The sequence below is a fragment of the Thalassophryne amazonica genome, chromosome 16 (genome assembly GCF_902500255.1).
Source record: "Thalassophryne amazonica chromosome 16, fThaAma1.1, whole genome shotgun sequence".
Classification (NCBI taxonomy): Eukaryota; Metazoa; Chordata; class Actinopteri; order Batrachoidiformes; family Batrachoididae; genus Thalassophryne; species Thalassophryne amazonica.
In genome coordinates, this window is record NC_047118.1 from 45,759,980 (window position 1) to 45,780,810 (window position 20,831).

General features: G+C 42.8%; 1 protein-coding gene across 1 annotated transcript in view; it reads right to left on the reverse strand.

Moving 5' to 3' along the window:
- Positions 1-3,282: 3,282 nt before the first annotated feature.
- LOC117528718 (ornithine decarboxylase-like) overlaps positions 3,283-20,831 on the reverse strand; it is a 30,654-nt gene continuing 13,105 nt past the window's right edge. The window contains exons 6-12 of the mRNA XM_034191354.1: positions 19,761-19,923; positions 19,493-19,614; positions 14,469-14,695; positions 13,875-13,886; positions 7,474-7,631; positions 6,877-7,403; positions 3,283-3,291 (exon numbers count right to left, since the gene is read on the reverse strand). Coding sequence (XP_034047245.1) covers positions 3,283-3,291; positions 6,877-7,403; positions 7,474-7,631; positions 13,875-13,886; positions 14,469-14,695; positions 19,493-19,614; positions 19,761-19,923 — 1,218 coding nt within the window. The remainder of the gene's footprint in view (positions 3,292-6,876; positions 7,404-7,473; positions 7,632-13,874; positions 13,887-14,468; positions 14,696-19,492; positions 19,615-19,760; positions 19,924-20,831) is intronic.

Here is a 20,831-nt window from a genome sequence, read left to right on the forward strand (position 1 = left end):
AGCAGCGGAGAAGTCTAGTAATACTGTCCCAGTAATATTACCTTTGTCCATTTCCCATAACCAGTCATCTGTCCTTTGGGTCAGTGCAGTCACTGTTGAATGTTTTTCTCTATAAGCATTCTGATAGTTTGTTATTAAATTGTTCTCTCTAAAATAACAGTTAATCTGATCATACATAATTTTTTCCATTAATTTACTCAATACAGGGAGTAAACTAATAGGTCTACTATTTGTTGCAGAAAATGACATGTAATGTGAATGTTATACTGTTTTCATTCAGGCAGTTAGATTAGGCCACCAGGGGTCCTCGGGGTCAAGTACTGTTTTCATTCAGGCAGTTAGATTAGGCCACCAGGGTTCCTCGGGGTCAAGTATAAATAGATAGCATGTATGCTGTCAGTGTGTAATGAGTGATGCAGCAAGTGTTCAATAAAGTGGTACCTGTGCAGTTGAAGAAGTGGCACTTTATTACATTGGCGACGAGGATGGGATCAGTTTAAGAGTTACAATGGCAACATACGGAAAGATTGGAGAGTTTGACCCGGAGGCAGATGACTGGCAGCAGTATGTGGAACGGCTGGAATTCTACTTTGCTGCAAATAAAATCACCGACACCGAACAAAAGCGGGCTATCTTCCTGAGTGCATGTGGAGGAAAAACGTACGCCACACTGAGAGACTTATGTCAACCTGGTAACCGAGAGATTTACTGAAAGTGTTGACTGACCACTTTGTACCAAAACGCAGCATTATAGTGGAGAGATTTAAGTTTCATTCAAAAGTTAGAGCTCACGGCCAGTCAGTTGCTGCGTTTGTAGTGGAACTGAGGAGACTTTCTGAGCACTGTGCTTTCGGGGCAACTTTGGATGACATGCTAAGAGATAGACTGGTGTGTGGCATTAATGACGACCACATCCAACGCCGGTTGCTTTCAGAACCAGATGCTAAAATGACTTTGGAGAGGGCACTGGAATTAGCGACAGCCATAGAAACCGCCATGAAAGATGTAGCGCAGTTGCAGCAGAAAGCAGTAGACGAGGCGGTGCACAAAGTGCAGCCAGTGGCCTCGGACCAGAAGCCGCATGTGACGTGTTTTAGATGCGGAGGAACACACACACCGGCTTGCTGCCATTTCACAGAGGCAGTTTGCCATAATTGCCGCAAGAAAGGACATTTGGCCAGAAAATGCTGCAATGCGAGACAGCCCCAACAGAACAGATTTAGCACACGAGGGGCAGCACACATGTTGGAGGAAAACGAAGAGGAGCAGCCAGAATACACTCACATGCTGCACAATCTGAGAGAAAATAGAGTGGAGCCATACAGAGAACAACTGTCAGTGAATGGGCATGACGTCACATTTGAAATTGACACGGGGGCAGGCTTGACGAAAGTGAATGAGAGAACATACAGGCAGATAGGGTGTGGAAGACTCCATCCTGCAAAAATAAAACTGTACACCTACACAAGAGACAGAGTGGATGTGTTAGGCAAGATGTATGCAAATGTCATCTACAAGGGACAGACGAAGCAGTTGCCTTTGCTGGTGGTTAAAGGGGAGGGCCCAAACCTAATGGGGAGAGACTGGCTCAAGGCAGTGAGACTAGACTGGACAGCCATATTCAAACTCCAAGTAGGACATCAGCAAGAGTTGGAGGCTTTTCTCTCACAACACCAGGAGGTGTTTAAAGGTGAGCTAGGCACACTAGTCGGGGCTACAGCTAAAATCTATGTAGACCCAGAGGCCAAACCTCGTTACTTTAAAGCTAGGCCCTTGCCATATGCGCTCAAAGAGAAAGTTGAAACCGAACTGACCAGGCTACAGAATGAAAGTATCTTAGAGCCTGTTAGCTTTGCTGAGTGGGCAGCCCCAATAGTCCCCATAGTCAAACCAGACAAAAACATAAGGATATGTGGTGACTATAAAGTTACAGTGAATCCCGGAGAGACCATGAACTGTTAAGAATACAGCAGTGGCTGAGGCAAGGATCTTGGCCTACAACATGCACAGATCCAGAGCTCCAGTCCTACATAAGATGACAGCATGAACTGAGCATGGAGGATGGGTGTATACTGTGGGGTAGTAGGGTGGTAATACCCCCTCAAGGAAGACAGACCATGATTGAAGAACTACATGAGACCCATCCAGGAGCCTCAAGGATGAAAATGCTAGCTCGCAGCTATGAGTGGTGGCCGAACATGGACGCTGACCTGGAGGCAGCAGTGCGCAGATGTCACGTTTGTCAGTCCAACCAAGCCTCTCCAGCTGCAGCACTGTTACATCCGTTGGAGTGGCCCTCCCAACCATGGATGAGACTGCATCTGGATTTTTGCGGGCCAGTTTCTGGAAAAATGTTTCTGATTGTCATTGATGCCTACTCTAAGTGGATTGAGGCTCATCCAATGCAGGGCAACATCTGCCACTACCATAGAAAAGTTACGAAGTGTCTTTGCCACCCATGGAATACCGGCCGTTCTGGTCAGCGACAATGGGCCTAGTCTGGTCAGTGCCGAATTCAAACACTTCCTTACAAAGAATGGCATAAAGCATGTAACCACAGCACCTTATCACCCATCTTCAAATGGCTGTGCAGAACGTGCAGTACGGGTGTTCAAGGAAGGAATCAAGAAGATGGGGGAGGGGAGTGTGGAGACAAAGGTATCCAGATTCCTGTTTAAGTATCGATCAACCCCTCAAACCACAACTGGGGCCACACCAGCTGAGCTTCTCATGAACAGGAGACTCAGGAGTCTGCTGGATTTAGTTCACCCTGCACTTGGAGACAAAGTGGGACAGAAACAGGCCACACAGAAAGAATATCACGATAAGCATGCCCGGGACAGAGTATTCACAGAATTGGACCAAGTCTACGTGAGAGGATACTCGGGTCAGAAGTGGATTCCTGCAATGCTCATCGAGAGGACAGGGCCAGTTTCATGGAGGGTGAAAACACAGGACGGTAGGGTGGCAAGACGGCATCAGGACCAGATCCGTCCTTGTTACAATCAGGAAGGTATGGAAGCCAGCGTTCGAGAAGAAAGTTTACCAGTAGACCTGGCACCTCCTGAACTGTCGGATCCAGAGCCGGAGCCAGAGCAGCCGGCAATGGAGACAGGTGGCCCAGCGCCCCCTGAACGGTCTCTTAAGGAGGGACCACGTTTCCCAGTTAGATTTAGGAAGGCACCCACTTATCTCAAGGACTACGTCCTTCCAGGGGCACAATAATCCCCGTGGGTGCCTCGAGGAGGGCAGTCTACCCCTACCTCGTAGTTCAGTCTTTGTTCATGTTTTCTTGAAAAAAAAAAGAAAAAAAAAACACAAAAATTTTTGGGGACTTTGGACCTTGGGGGGGGAGGGAATGTTGTAATGTGAATGTTATACTGTTTTCATTCCGGCAGTTAGATTAGGCCACCAGGGGTCATCTGAGTCAAGTACTGTTTTCATTCAGGCAGTTAGATTAGGCCACCAGGGGTCCTCGGGGTCAAGTATAAATAGATAGCATGTATGCTGCCAGTGTGTAATGAGTGATGCAGCAAGTGTTCAATAAAGTGGTACCTGTGAAGTTGAAGAAGTGGCACTTTATTACATGACACTTTTTTATTTTTTGGCAATGCTATAATTTTTGATATTTTCCCAGCCGACAGAAATTTATTTTCATTAAAACATTGATTAATTATGTGAGTTATGGCTGGTGCAATTATTTAGGCTACAGGTTTTAGGAGGCACCCATCTAGTTCATCTACTCCTGGAGGTTTATCTTTTAGTGTCTTTAAATATTGTTCAACTTTATTTATACTTAAAACCTTAAAGCAAAAATTACACTTTTTTGATTTCATATTTTCTTTTATGATCTCAAATGACTGATTTTTCATTTTTTGATTGTAAATTATTTCTGAATGCATCTATCTTTTCTATAAAATAATTGTTTAAATAATTTGCAATTTTGTCAGATTTAGTTAAAAATCCATCATTTGTTTCCAAGACCAGTGGAGTTGATGTATTACCATACAAGAGGGAGTTTAGACTTTTCCATAACTGTTTACTGTCTGTAAAAGTTTTGAATTTCTCATGATAATATAATCTTTTCTTTTTCTTGTTTTCTTTAACCACAAAATTTCTAGGTTTACGATATACTTTCCAGTCAAGCTCACTTCCAGATGTTATTGCAGTCTGCTTGGCTTTATCTCTTTTGTCAGGATGGGCGACTGCCCGACATCCATGGTGGCTGGACCCGCAATGCAGACTTCCAGACTTGTAGTTGGAGTTGGAAAAATCATGGTCTTTATTTCAGGCTTAGGTTCGGTGCACAGGTGATCAGTCAGCGGAGCGGAGGTACAAACAGGGTCAGGCAAAAACGCAGTCTTACTCAGGTACGGTTCAGAAGCACGACCAAACATGGAGCAGAATTCAGAACACACGGCTTGACAAAACAGGACTGAGAACTAAGGCTGGGATGTGTGCAAAAGCGACAACAAACTAGCAGTGAGCTGTGAGACTGTGATGGTTTAAATAAGGAGCAAACAAATTAGGGTGATGTGAAGCAGGTGCGTGGAGTGAACATAAGTAACTGGGCGTGAGACAAGGAACAAAGACATGATGGGAGGTGCGGAGTGGAAACAAAATGACAAAAACAGAACAGAGCTAAATTGGAAATTATGGTCAGAATATAATGCAACAGCAGGAACCAAAATCAAACATGAGCATGAGAACAAAAGCAAGTAGAACTGAACAGGGAATCAATACAAAAGCAGGATAAAACAGGAACAGACTAATAAACAGAAATCAAAACCCGATATAACAGCAAACAGATGAAAGGTAAATGATAAACAATGAAAACACAAACCAGCGGAACAAAACTAGAACAGAACAATGGCTAAAGTAAGGAAAGTAACAAAGTGATAAGAAAAACATAACAGAATAACACATGGTGAAAATAATTACTGAAAAATCAAAGCTGAAGCGGTTGAAGAACCCCAAAAAGGGGAAAAACAAGGGCTCAGTGCCCTGACCTGGCCAAATCCCTGACATCTTTCCTTCATTTGTGCTTTCAAGTTGACATCCAGCCATGGACTGTTTGAGTTAGATACAATACATTTCTTAATAGGTGCATATTTGTTGACAATTTTTATTAATAAATTGTCAAATATTTGAAAAGCTTTCTCTGGATCTTTTTCATTCATTACTTCAAACCACCCCTGCCCACCTCTTCTGGAACCTGTGCAGGAATTTCTTTGGGCATTCCTCGGGTTTCCACTCCTCATCATCCAACTTAGAGGGGTCCAAGACCTCAGGGTATTTTCTTCTCAGTTCCTCCCACATAGTTTTCCTATAGCAGTTAAAGGGGACTTCATCGTATTGATTAGTGCCCACCATCTGTGCTAGTCCGACCCTTTCTGCTAGTTCTTCAGTGTCATGCTTCCCCATTACATGCATCAGCAAGGCCTTTATGTCACCTAAAGACAAGGTGACCCCTGCAGTAGCTTCCTCTAGGGCAGTGATTCTCAACCGGGGTGCCGCGGCACCCTAGGGGCCGTGATCGATCGTCAGGGGTGCCGTGGGCAATTAGCAAATATCACCATTATCGGGTGTCTGTGCTGTAATAGTGTGGCAGATGGTGTAATGTTCTTTTATTCCAGTAGATGGCAGCAAAGCGTGCAATAGCGCTGAGCCGTGTGCCGACAAGGAGGCGTCATCGCCATTTTAATTCCGGGCAAGTTAGTGATTTGTGTGCATAGAAGTTCACTTAGTCTCGTCAAGAAACAGGTGGAATATGCCGGAAAGCTGCGCATGTTGGCAAAGTCACAAACGGAGGAACAAGGGAGACAATATTTCCTTCCATAAGTAAGTGGTTTTGGTTCTTCTTGTCACTTTGTCCGTGATATTTGGATAATAAACAGCTGTATGTCTCCTGCCGTACCTGTGTCGCCCGATGACACGGATCATTATTTTCACTTATGTCTAGTTGATATTTTCCACTGCTAGACCAATGTCTAGTTAAAATTCTTGTCGTTAGTGACTAAAAATTGTTGGACAAGACTGGGGAGTTTTTTTTTTTTGCACCTTAAAATAATGAGTTTAATGACCCGCGCTGTGCTGCCACACACACAGAGATGTGCACACACACACCACTGACTTCATGACTGAAACTCGGTCAATAAAGGATAATTGTGTAAAAATATAATATATATAAATGTATTGTAATGGTTTTAGGAGCCGCGCTGCGTTGAACACAGCAGCAGCTCAGCCGAGCAGCGTAGCTTAACAGCACAGATCCGTGTAACTTTCAACACTAATATTTGAGAATGTGTGTGTCAGAGTAAGTTTAATACTTTCCTGACATAATTTAATGTAATTTAATTTTACTGGCTCGATATCCAGGACAAAATGGCATTTTAACACGTATTTTGCGAGCATTTTTCTGAGTGTGTTCAGTCGCGAATCTCTATTGAAAATGCATTAACATCCGGGTACTTCGTCAATATTTTGCCCGGTTAGGAGACGTCATGTCGCTGTCCATGAAGGGACGTTTTCGTTTAGTGTGCAGCAATGGGACTGCGCGCTCTAGTTCTTATATACAGCTCCATGACTATAGTATACTATGTTACATCATATCTGTACCGCACGTCTTGCTAACGTGCTAACGCACCATGTAGAGACAGTCGAGTTAATGGTGCGTGACACATGACACATGACAGTGGTGTGCCGCAGGATTTTGTAAATATAAAAAGGGTGCCGCGGCTCAAAAAAGGTTGAAAATCACTGCTCTAGGGCAGTTATCCATCTCCCAGCTCCCTGGGTGACTTCTGGCAATCTGTTGGCCAGCCCCACCATGTCTGTCCAACTCCAAGGGGTGTACACATGATGACCATTTCTTACTACCAGTGGGCACATAGAGTCTTCCTCGTCCTCTTCTATCCCTGCGGGGGCTCCATAATTTCTGCCGGATCGAGTGCTACTGACGGCCCTCAGGCGACCCAGCAAACCAGTTATGTCCTGTTCCAGAGCTGCTATTTCTTTGGCTGTACGTTGTTGTCTTTGCCTGAGTCGGACCTCTCTTGCACTCTCAATGGTGACCTCAGCAGAAATCCTCCGGGTGGGCGGCTCTTTGGTGTGGTTCCCTTGATTGGGTGTTGACTGCTGTAATTTCCTTCTTTCCTCGGCATCCCAGTATTTTTGTCTTCTTTCCTCCACTAGCCGAAGTTGCTCAGCTAGCTCTTCATTGTCTTTTCTGGCCAGATCCAGCGTGTCACTAAACCTCTGGTACCACTCCGCAGAGCCCTTTTGGCCTGAGAGTGTCCAGTCGGCTGACTTATGGTGGGAGGGGATGGTTTTCAGTCGGCCTCTGGGCACAGGTGAAGGTTTTGACTCTCCCTTTTCTTGGACTCCTCCTTGGACTCGGAGACCTTATGGGATCCATTTGACAGGGCCTGTTTCCTTGTGGCTCTCGGGTCTTTAGTGTCAATGTGAACTTGCCCTCTACATCCATGCCCCGGTCCTCTTCAAGAGTGCCTAGTACAAATTGTCCAGCTGTTTTCCCCCTATCATGACGTTTATATGGGGGTGGCTCTGCTTCCCAGCGCACCGCGCTGGCTTTGGTCTCTTTGGATTCTTCCTCAGCCACCTTCTCTTTTCTGTGTTGTAGTTTTTGTGCTTCTTGTTTGAACAGGGCCAACACTTCTTTTTCTTCAGCTTGTTTTTTGTTATTATTCATGTTCTTCTGCTGATCTTTAATTTCTTTTTTCTGTATTTCTACAACAACTGCTTCACACATAACTGGATCAAATGATCCCTCCAGTGGCCATTGCCTGTCCCCATGTGACCTCTTATGCCACTTTCTCATACATCGGTTGGCCTTAATGCGTTTTCCCGGATACCTTCTTAGTACTAAGTCTAGTGGGGTAGTTCCCCGACCTTGGCCTTGAGCGTTACCCATATAACTCTGGCAAACATTGTGTGAGGTGTTCCTATGGTGTTCTGGTTGTCCCTCAGGGGCTGTCCTGATCCAGACTAATAGTTTGCCTGCTGTAACACCAGTTTTGTATTTTAAATTCTTAAATGGATTAAATTTCCACCTATATTTTCCGTCTTCTTTTTCTTTAACCAAATATGCAAATTTACCTGTTTCCCACTGAACCTTCCTTGCGACCACAGTCAGAGTCAACCTAGGGAATAGTTCGTCACCTGGATCGTTTGGTAGTGTTATTAATTGATCTAATGGTATACTAATTTCTTTATTGGGATCAGCACAAAGCAGTTCCAACCACGGGGCTAAGCCTTGATGCCATAGTCGTCTTATCAGCAGCTCCCAATTAATTAGAGGAAATTGTTCTTTTTGTTTTAAGTTGACTATTCTAGTTATTTGCCATAATTTATGATTAATCTGTTGTTTGTCCTGCCAATGCTCTACACCTGTATTATCATAATATGTCCTCTCCAGCCAAAAATGTGTCCTAATTCCCTGGGTTTCTATGTCTCTGTCAGTTGAGTAATGTTCAGGGAGTATTGTTTCATCATCACTTAAGTCTCCCATCAATGACTGTCCCAGGCATTGATCAGTCTGTTAGCCTTTTACAATAATTTCTTTTATTTTAACTCTTTAATTTTTAATCAATTTTACTTCTTTAATCCTTTTACAGTTCTAATTCTTTAGTTTTAGTCAATTTTATTTCTTTTAATTATTTTATTAGTATTACCAAACACCTCCTAATGTGTTTGTATTCCTGACTTTCTTCTCTTTCCTAATATCTAATTTTTTACACTCCCGTTATTTTCTGCTATGTTTATTTACTTCTTAATGCCTAGTCTTCCTTTCTTTGAAATAATATTTGCCTTTATATCTTTTTATTTCTATCACTCTCTTCTCTTGTCTATTTTCTGTCGTATCACTGCACCCGTCATGCAGCCTATTTCTCGTTTTTCTCTTTGTCTGTTACGCCCACCCAATCCATCACATTGGGTTTAAACGCCTCAACCTTCTCGCGCACTCACATTAATCTTATATGTCAGCCGGTTTACAACTTATTTAAACACTCCTGGCTCGCTTGTAACACCCAGCTTACTTTCGCCGCTCTCCCATGAGCTATCACACAAAAACTCCTAATCCTTTTACACAAAAACTATTAAAACAAATCCCTATACGTCTTTGTCTTGACCTCTGTCACCCCTTTACTCCGTGGCCTCAAACAACTTCTTTATCGCCTCTCACATCAATGCGTTATGTCTGAGTATCTCTTCTTCACTTAGACAGCACTCAGTCGCTGCCAGCAACTGATATATTATTATCTTTACCAAGCTCCCTCCCAAGCTTACAGTATTTCTCTTTACTCTGTGTCTAGCACGCTCCACGAGCATCTGCTGTGCCTCTCTGCACTATTCTTTTTCCTCATTTATTTATTTCTCCCGCGCTTTACAAGCGTGTACTGTGCCTTCCGCACTACTTTTTCCTGCTTCAGTCTCTTTTTCTATAAATACACTTATGTTACCTTTTACTTCTCTTTTACTTATTCTCAGCATGTACTGCTAACCAAATTAACCCTCCTAAAAACACAGCGCATGCTATCAGCCAGCATGTTATTGACAAATTTAACATCAATTGTTCCCAAGCATCCAGGTTAGTCTCACGCATGCTATCTGCACCAGAGTTCATGACATTCCTAACATTTCACTCACACAGACACTCTCTTCCCCGGGGACACTCATTCACTCTCTGAGCATTCTATCCACAAGGCCTGAGAATTTTTGTCAATCTTATCTCCTTTTTTGGTTTCTTATCAATTCTCTGTTCCAGGTTCTTCTGGGTAAGAGGCAATTACAACTACAAAAATTTCACCTGTGACTTGAGCGGAATCCAGACTCAATCCTCCAGAGCGTGCAGATTTTGTAAAAGGTTTCTGCTTACCTTTTTGTTGTGATCACTTTCTATGTTATGTTCTGGAAGGTTGGTCCGGGCCGACCCAGGTCACTGTGATGCCTCTGGTTCCTCCTGGCTGGCTCGCCAATTTATGTCATGGTCCTTCTCTCTGTTCATCTCAGAATGCCTTCTTGGATAACGCAAAAATGACTGCAGGTGGTTTGCAAGAGAGGAGACACAACACTTAGAAAAAACTCAGCCTTGGACAGGATAAAATGCACAGAGTTTAAGTTTATTCAAGTGTTCAGCAGAGCAGAATACTTGCACAAACTGAGTCTTCTAGAGAGACTGAATATGTTCCAACCACGCTCATCTTTTATAGGAAACCCGCGGGCATCGCTCCTCCTCCGATATTTTATTTATTTCATTCTCAAAACATGGTTTTCTAATGGAAGCGACCTTTAGTTCACCTTAAGCCGGTGTAGAGCTAATTATTCCTATATGACCATTCCCACCATTATGTTCAGATAGATTAATAACTGTTTTTTTTTAAAAAACATTGCTTTCTATCGGCTGGGGCCACCTGGCTCACCTGGGTTCATTGCTGTTTCATTGTCATTAACACATTCTTGACACCAACCAGACTAAAGAGTCATGATTTTAATGCATTTCTTTGGCGCCAGCCAGCTCAGCTATCAGGTGGGAAGGTACTTAACTGTCAAAGAGACTAATGAGGGTACAGTCCGAGAGACTAATGAGGGCACTTGATAGTTCAAATGGAATCCACTTTAACAGTTCAGATGGAGGACACTTGATAGTTCAAAAGTCCTGCCTCTACATACTCTACTCCAAGCTCCCCATGGATGACCGAACTTCTCATCCTAACTCTAAGGGAGACACCAGCCACCCTCCTGAGGAAGCCCATTTCGGCCGCTTGTACCCGTGATCTAGTTCTTTTGGTCATGACCCAACACTCATGACCATAGATGAGAGTAGGAACAAAGATTGACCAGTAGATTGAGAGCTTCGCCTTTTGGGTCAGCTCCATTTTCGTCACAACAGTATGGTAGAGTGAATGCAATACTGCCCCTGCTGCGCCGATTCTCTGGCCAATCTCACGCTCCATTGTCCCCTCACTCGTGAACAAGACCCCGAGGTACTTGAACTCCTTCACTTGGGGCAAGGCCGTATTCCCTACCCGGAGTAGGCAATCCATTGGTTTCCTGTTGAGAACCATGGCCTCAGATTTAGAGGTATTGACCTTCATCCCAGCCGCTTCACACTCGGCTGTGAACCAATCCAGTGAGTGTTGGAGGTCACTGGCCGATGAAGTCAACAGGACCACATCATCTGCAAAAAGCAGTGATGAGACCCTGAGCCCACCATACTGGAAACCCTCCTCCCCCTGAATACACCTTGATATCCTGTCCATGAATATCACAAACAGGATTGGTGACAAGGCACAGCTCTGGAGGAGGCCAACCTCCACCGGAAATGAGTCCAACTTACTGTCGAGCACCCAAACACAGCTCTCACTTTGCGAGTACAGAGACTGGATGGTCCTGAGAAGGGACCCCCTCACTCTATAGTCCCGCAGCACCTCCCACAGTATCTCCCGGGGTACCCGATCATTCGCCTTCTCCAAGTCCATAAAACACATGTAGACTGGGTGGGCATACTCCCAGGCACCCTCCAGGATCCTTGTGAGAGTAAAGAGCTGGTCTGTTGTTCCACGACCAGGATGGAACCCGCATTGTTCCTCTTCAATCTGAGGTACGCCTATCGGCCGAACCCTCCTTTCCAGCACCCTGGAGTAGACTTTACCAGGGAGGCTGAGTAGTGTGACACCCCTGTCGTTGGCACACACAGTCTGGTCCCCCTTTTTAAATATGGGGACCACCACTCCAGTTTGCCACTCCTTAGGCACTGTCCCAGACCTCAACGCAATGTCTCATCCAAGATAATCCCTCCACACCCAGACTCTTCAGCATTTCTGGACTTATCTCATCAACCCCCGGGGCCTTGCCACTGCAGAGTTGTTTGACTACCTCAGTGACTTCCACCAGGGAAACTGATGAAAATCCTTCATCAGCTTCCAGCTCTGCTCCTACTATAGAGGGCGCTCTGGTCTGATGCAGGAGTTCCTCAAAGTGTTCCTTTCAGCGCCGGATTACATCCTCAGTTGAGGTCAACAGAGTGCTATCCTGACTGTAGACAGCTTGGATGGTTCCCCATTTTCCCCTCCTGAGGTGCCTCACGGTCCGCCATAAGCAATACTTGGTGCTGACCGAAAGTCCTTCTCCATGGTTGCTCCGAACTCCTCCCACACCCACTGCTTTGCGTCCCCCACAGCAGAGGCTGCTGCCCTTCAGGCCTCGTTGTATATTGTACAATGTATATTGTATATTGAAGGTTGATGATGTTCTTCTTCCTATATGATCATGTTTGAATCTGTTCTGCTAAATTTCCCTTCTGTGTGACTTGTTTTTCTGAATGGTTGACAACTGAAACCTGTGTGACTCATTCTTGGCTGGAAAGAGGATAAGGTATGATGACATTATGTAAAAGGTTATGGTAATCTCTCGGGTAGAAAAACAAGATGTACTCACAGTGGGCCTCATGTATCAAAGTTGCGCACTTGTGGCGTAAATTTACGGTGTAAATTTGAAGTACACCAAAGATGCCGTGACATGTATCAAGCAGTGCGCACCTGCTCAGTTCCGGCGTACGCCTGATGTGACCTTGATAAATGCGGCGGGTGAAAACAATCATAATTATAATAAACACGCCCATAAATATTCAGACTCCGCTTCAGACACACCCTCATTTTATGACATGGAAGCCAGGAAGACGGCAAAGAAAAAGAACTTCACCAATCACGATGCGTACCAATAGAGCATCAAAAGCGGCCGTCGTATCAATTGTTTTGTAGTATAATCAAAAAAGTGTTACAGTGGTCCCTCGTTTATCGCGGGAGTTACGTTCTAAAAATAGCCAGTAATACGTGAAACCGCGACGTAGTCAGCGTTATTTTTTATAATTATTATAGACGTTTTAAAGCTGTAAAACCCCTCACTACACACTTTACTCAGGCATTAACATTTTCTCACTTTTCTCTCGTGTGTAAACACTCTCAAAGTTCAAACCTTAGTAGAAAAATAAGACCAAACTGTTTTCAGGCCCAAACATTTGTTTGAGAAATAAAAATAGAACATTTTCCTATAAATAATTATGATGGCTTTTAGAACTAACAAATTTAATTTTAACGATCAACGTACGAGGTTGGACACATAAGAAATTATTAATAGTGACTGACCAGTATTTCACAGATCGTGCCTCTGCGTCCTGGCGCCGCGCCTTTTTCCACTCACACCTGGCTGCAGGTGTCTGTTTCCGAGTGACAAACACAGTTATGAGTAGTTGTTGGCGCTCTTTTTTCTTCTGGGCGAGAAGATTCTTATAAACAGACACGCAGAACACAGAACACTGTAAAAAAAAGGCATGCAAAATTGGACTAAAGAAATCCGCGAAAGGACGAGGCCGCGAAAGGTGAACTGCGTTATAGCGAGGGACCACTGCATTCCCTCTATATATATACATATATATATATACATATATATATATACATATATATATATATATGTATTATGAAAAAAAAACAAACAAACAAAACAAAACAAAAACTGTAGGAATTCACAACCCCCAACAAACAAATTTTGATTCAGTGTGAAAAGAAAATCTGCAAAAGCAAATAATTTGTTTTTAATTCTCAGAGGTGTGCCACAAAACTCATTTTCGAAGCAAAATAATCATGGTCAGTGTTACATTGCAGATTGCACAGAAATATCTGCATGATAAAGAACAACAGAAGCTTAGAGATATATGATTTATTTAAAATTTGATAATAAATATATTAAAATGCTCACAAAACCATTTGTCAAGGATACATTCAAAAAGGAGTGATTGATTTAAAAAGGAAGAAATTTGTTGCATCAGTTTAAAGAAGAAGAAAAAGTGTCTGAACGTATAGCTGAGACTAAAATTCAAAGTATTTCCAGACTTACACAGAATATGTATGCAGGATGTAATTTCTTTTTTTTTTTAAAACAATATTAAGTACTATGATCTGATTTGTTATATGGATATTTGCATACCTGCAAAAGCAGAGAATTTATTAACCTGTGATTTCATCAGCCAACTCTTAAGGCACTTTTAGTTCATAGGAACAGTGTTGTACATCAAGTCAGATAGAAAGAATGTCAACTATTGCTGTTACATGATAACCAGGTCAGAATGGTTTAACATAAACTTACTGTGGAGAGAGAGAGGAAAACTGTAATCCCCATGATTTATTAGAATAATTAATCATTATCTAGCAGTACCTTTTGAAAATCCTCACTATGCCCCTGAAAATCAAATGATTGTCCCCATAATTATACAATGGAGAAAAGGTCACGTTTTATTTCTAAAGCAGTAAAACTATATGAAATAACATGCAAAACACAAGCTTTACAGACTGAATCACCAATAAAAGATCTTTATAAAAAAATTAAAATAGCTGAATTTCTCTCCACACATTCATTTGTCAATGATTCATGCTGCAGCTGTGAACATGAGCTTCAGGGTCTGCCATGTCTTGGCGGTCACGACAGTGCAAATATTTGCCTTTTCAAACCCGTTGAATTCAGTGACGAGACTAATTGTGTAAGCACCCATGTTGTCGACCAGAAGCCAGTCGCCCACCTGTAACTCAGGAAGCCAGCTGTTGTCGGTTAGTTTGTCATTGCTGTTGCACGTCGGACCCCAGATAACAGACTTGTAGATCTGCTTATTGTGCTGCACAGCCTGTATACAGCAGAGAGAAAGAAAATAAATAAGTCATACTGGTTGCAATTATTTGCCTTTATCCCAGTTTTGTGATTAACAAAAAAACAGTCACGTTATTTTTTTAGCATGTGAATATTGTGAATGTAATGCAATGTAGGTGAATGTAAAGTGCATTATAAATTAAATTTATTATGATTATGATGATGATGATTATTATTATATTAAAATTCAATGAGCAGTACCTTTTGAAAATCTAATTTTAAAGCACTGTATCCATTTGTCATGCCATAATTTGAGAAATGTTTTGTTCTTCTACTCCTCCAAGGTGGTTGGGGCAGTTTCCATCTAACTTACTTTGTGCATGTAGGCTGGCCCCAGAATTACCCTTATGGGCTTTCTTTTGACAAAGGTCAAGGTTATTGGGGTCAAATGTCAAAATTTTGGTTTATCTGCTGTTCCCTTACTCTTCTCAAGTCCTTTGGCTGATTTCCACGAAACATGACATGTGGATGACAGTCAACCCAAGAACTGCATAAAAGTGTTTTTGTGGAAAGTTAGGCTCACTGGGTTCAAAACTGTACATATGCGTGAGTTAGGGAATTGCCCATCAATGGCAAAGTTGCCAACATCAATCATTTGGGTCAAGTTTATGTCTGCCTGATTGTTTGTTGGCCTCCTCCACCCAGGTCCTTTTACAGATTTCTACTAAGCATGGGATGTCAATGAAGACTGGCCCAGAAATTACTGTAAAATGTTTTATTTTGGCAAAGGTCAAGGAATTTGATTTTCCACCCCATTTTGGACCAAATGTGGCACCCAGAGGTCATTCATCTGGGTGAGGGTCATTAGGGTCAAATGTCAGATTGGTGAAGCCATCATTGTCTTCATGCCCACCAGTTATATTAATATTCTGGGATGCATTCTCAGGTCAATGCACATGTCTTACTAAGTAGGAGCGCAGATATTTAGACTTTTTTTTCTGCACTTCACAGGTTGAAACAAAGCGAATTTTTTTCTTTAAGCAGTGCAGCTGAGAATTTTTGAAGTTTGAGGATGTTAAAGTGTGAAAACACAGCCGCATTGAAGTGTAAATAATCAATAAAATATACCCTATGTCCCTTCTCTGCACTTGCCCAAACCATCTCAATCTCACCTGTTTCATTTTGTCTCCAAAATGAACTCCTTGCATTGGAACTCTGATATGCTCATTCCTAATCTTTTGTGTCCTCATAACTCTGAAGGAAAATTAGACCATCTTCAACTCATCCACCTCCACCTATTGTCTTTTTTGACAATGTCTCCACCTCCAAACCACACGAGACATCTGGTTTCATGATACTCTGGTTAACTTTTCCTTTCTCTCTTGCAGATACCATTTTATCACAAATCACTCCTCAGCTCTTTTCTACCCAACATGCACTTTTCACCTCTCTAGCACACTCTCCATTACTTTGAATAGTTGACTCAGTTTTTAAACTCATCCACCTTCACCACTTCTACGCCTTCCAATTGCAATATTCCATCGGGGTCCCTCTCATTCATACACATGTACTCAGTCTATGGATTTTCATTCCCCTTCTCTCCAGAGCTTATCTACACCTCTCTAGGATAGTCCCAGCCTGTTCTCTACTCTCACTCCAGATTACAATGTCATGTGCAAACATCATAGTCCAATTTAGACTCCTGTCTAATCTTGTTTGTCAACCTGTCCATCACCATTACTTTGAGAACTTGATGCCAGCTATTGACAATCATCTACTCTCACCGTTCTTCTCATTCATACACAAGTTGTCCAATTTACAGTGCGGTAAAAAAGTAGTCAGCCCCTGATTGTGCAAGTTCTCCTACTTAGAAAGATGAGAGAGGTCTGTAATTTTCAACATAGGTACACTTCAACTGTGAGAGACAAAATAAGAAAAAGAAATCCAGGAAATCACATTGTAGGATTTTTAAAGAATTTATTTGTAAATTATGACTCAATACTTTGCAACATAATCTTTGTTGGCAATGACAGAGATCAAACTTTTCCTGTAAGTCTTCACCAGGTTTGCACACACTGTAGCTGGTATTTTGGCCCATTCCTCCATGCAGATCTTCTCTAGAGCAGTGATGTTTTGGGGCTGTCGCTGGGCAACATGGACTTTCAACTCCCTCAACAAATTTTCTATGGGGTTGCGGTCTGGAGACTGGCTCGGCCACTCCAGGACCTTGAAATGCTTTTCACGGAGCCACTCCTTTGTTGCCCGAGCAGTGTGTTTGGGATCATTTTCATGCTGGAAGACCCAGCCACGTTGCATCTTCAAAATGCTCTCACTGATGGAAGGAGGTTTTGGCTTAAAAATCTCACAATACATGACCCCGTTCATTCTTCCCTTAACACAGATCAGTTGTCCTCAGAAAAAACAGCCCCAAAGCATGATGTTTCCACCCCTATGCTTCACAGTAGATATGGTGTTCTTGGAATGCAGCTCAGCATTCCTCTTCCTCCAGACACGACGAGTTGAGTTTTTACCAAAATGTTCTATTTTGGTTTCATCTGACCGCATGATATTCTCCCAATCCTCTTCTGGATCATCCATATGCTCTCTGGCAAACTTCAGACGGACCTGGACATGTACTGACTTAAGCAGGGGGACATGCCTGGCACTGCAGGATTTGAGTCCCTCTCTGCATAGTGTGTAACCTTTGTTACTTTTGTCCCAGCTCTCTGCAGATCATTCATCAGGTCCCTCCATGTAGTTCTGAGATTTTTGTTCACTGTTTTCATGATCATTTTGACCCCACAGGATGACATTTTGCATGGAGCCCCAGATCGAGGGACATTATCAATGGTCTTGTATGTCTTCCATTTTCTTACAATTGCTCCCACAGTTGATTTATTCACACCAAACTGCTTGACTATTGTAGATTCAGTCTTCCCAGCCTGGTGAAGGTCTACAATTTTCTTCCTGGTGTCCTTCAGCAGCTCTTTGGTCTTGGCCATAGTTGGGTTTGGAGTCTGACTGTTTGAGGCTATGGACAGGTGTCTTTTATATAGATAACGAGTTCAAACAGATGTCATTAATACAGGTAATGGGTGGAGGACAGAAGAGCTTCTTAAAGAAGAAGTTACAGGTCTGTGAGAGCCAGAAATCTTGCTTGTTTGTGGGTGAACAAATACTTATTTTCCACCATGGTTTACAATTAAATCCTTTAAAAATCCTACAATGTGATTTTGTGGATTTTTTTTTTCCTCATTTTGTCTCTCATAGTTGAAGTGTGCCTATGTTGAAAATTACAGACCTCTCTCATTTTTCTAAGTAGGAGAACTTGCACAATCAGGGGCTGACTAAATACTTTTTTACCCCACTGTACTTCTACTGGAAACACCGTTATCCATGGAGACTCCTTGTATGTTGACATATGGCAAAAGGGCTCAGAGCTTGATGCAATCTGATCTCCAATTTGGACCCAATCATTGTTCTGACTCCACCCCTCACCGCTGTCTACACACGTTCTGCAACACCTTCACATACTTCTCTGCCACTTGTGACTTTTTCACACAATCAAAAGTTTTATCTGTGTCCACAAACACACAATGCAGTTCTTTCTGTCCTTCTATGCATCTCCATGACCACTCTCAAAGCAAACATTGGATCAAAGTGCTCTGTCTCACCATTAAACCATTTTGCTTGTCATAGATCCTCACATCTCTTCTCAGCCTAGTTTCCACTCCTCTTTCTTATAACTTCATACTGTGTCTGGTTAACTTTATGCTTCTGGAGTTCCGACACATCACCCTCATTCTTATCATATAAATTGGACCAGTACACCTCTCCTCCACTCCTCAGACATCACCTCAGTTTCTATGATTTTATTCAGCAATCTGGTTATGAACTCCACTACAATCTCTCCAAAAGGTATCCATACCTTCCTTGCCTGGTATGTCATGTGAACCAACCACCTTTTCACTCTAGAGTTCAGAACCTTACCATATGACATGAACCACTCCAGCATGTCAGAAGCCATGCGGCCGGCCGCCATACGAGGGCGGGGTCCAGCCCCCAGACAAGAGGCGAGGCCCAACCCCGGGGCCAGGAAGAGCACAAGGCCCCCTGGCAGCCAGGCTCCCCAGCACAGCAAGCAGGGCTCCCCAAATCCCCCCACCCCAGATCCCACCCCAAACACCAAAGCCCATGACCAGGAGACCGCCTGAGCGAGAGCGGGGCCCATCCCGCGGAGACCACAGTCCCCACCCCCCCAGCATCCGCCAACCCCCCAGTGCCAACACCCGCACCCCACCGCCACCACCCGCATCCGCAGCACTTTCTGATTCGCTCTGTATCATCCAACCTTCTGTCCTCTCATTTTCATTATTTATCAATTCCTCAGATTACTTTGCCAGCCTTTTTTAACAGTCTATTTCCTAGACAGCATTTCCCTTTTGCATCTTTAATTGCTAACATGCTGCCTGAGCTACCCAGCTTTGTGTGTGTGTTTGGCCCATTGGTTATTTTCTCCTTCCTAAGCCTCCTGAGTTTCCTCGTAATCTGTTCTCTGTTGCAATATCCTGACATGCATTAATTATTTCACACAATAGTTTTTCTCTTTCTTCTTCCACCTTCTGATCCTTGATTCTTCTCTCATTCTGTTACTTCATCTTCAAAGTCATTCTTCCAACCATCATCTGAGGTTGTCTATCACAGCCCCAAATCAGAAAAAAGTTTTAAAACTTTTTTAATGGGCCATACACAGAAATTCTAAGCACTAACTGAAAATAAATTGTAGCCATTGATGTCTTTGATCGGATCACTGAATTGTAGTGGACATTATTACCCTGTGAGGGTATGATAAATATTTGCCATGTGCAGGGTCAACAATAAGGCAGCTCCCAATCCCATGAATGCCATCATTAATGAAGTACATCATCTGTTGTTCAGGTTTGCCGTCTTCACTCTCTGGGGAAAAAAGTCAACATACTGTCACCTTATTGGTTTTAGAGCCATTTCTCTAAACAGCCATTCACTGATGTTTATGCTGCTGGTTTTTGTCTCTTCAATGGAGTTAGAAATAAAAAAAGATTGTTGTGGCTTCAAAACATCACTGGTGTGTTCAGCACCTTCATCTGTGACAACTTTTCTACCAATGATGGTCACCGCCAATGTGAAGGTTGTATCCATGTAGTACCGTCCTGGTTCAGCAATAATCTGCACTCCGCTGTCAGATGGGAAATATTCATCCAGTGCTGCATTAATGACTTCTGAAACCTAAGACAGTCAGACAGTTTGATTAAAAGCACTCTAATATTGAATCAACACTATTTCCAAAACTGATGCTATTCTGTTTACTTAATATGAATGACAACCAAATTTAAAGTCACGCATCTGTCAGAAAACTTGGCAAAACCATTGAACTTGTGGGGACATTCACTTGCTGAAGTAACATTTATTATCCGGATCCTCGGTCTTTGGTATTAACAGATACAGATACTTTATTTGTCATTGTAACCAGTGCAATGAAAGTTAAGGTGCAACCCATTGAGCGCAAATGTAAACCTGAGTAAACCACACACAGACTTAAAAGGTCTGGAGAAGAAAAGAAAATATACATAAAATTTAACTGAATGAAAAATGTATGTCCAAAGCACAAATTTTTAAAAAAATTATAAGAATGTAGTAGCAAAAAAGAGACTGCATATTAAAAAAAAAAAAGCATATACAGAGACAAGAGACAGCTCTCATTAAAGTGGTGAATGATCTTCTGCTTGCAGTGGATTCGGACACCACTACGGTTCTGGTGCTGTTAGATCTCAGTGCTGCGTTTGATACCGTGGATCATCATATTCTACTCAATAGGCTGGAGAATCATTTTGGGATTACTGGGAGTGCCCTCGCATGGTTGACGTCATACCTGACCAGTCATTCTCATTGTGTTTTGTACAATAACACTACCTGTAACCTTAGTGACATGAAATCTGGGGTTCAACAGGGGTCCGTCTTAGGCCCCCTGCTTTTCCCCCTTTATATAGCAGCCCTTGGGCACATATTGCAGCATTTGGGGATTACCTTTCGCTGCTATGCTGATGATACTCAGTTATACACACCATTAACTGCTGGTAATCTCATCCACATAAAATCCTGAGAAGATTGCCTTGCATCAGTGAGAAGCTGGATGT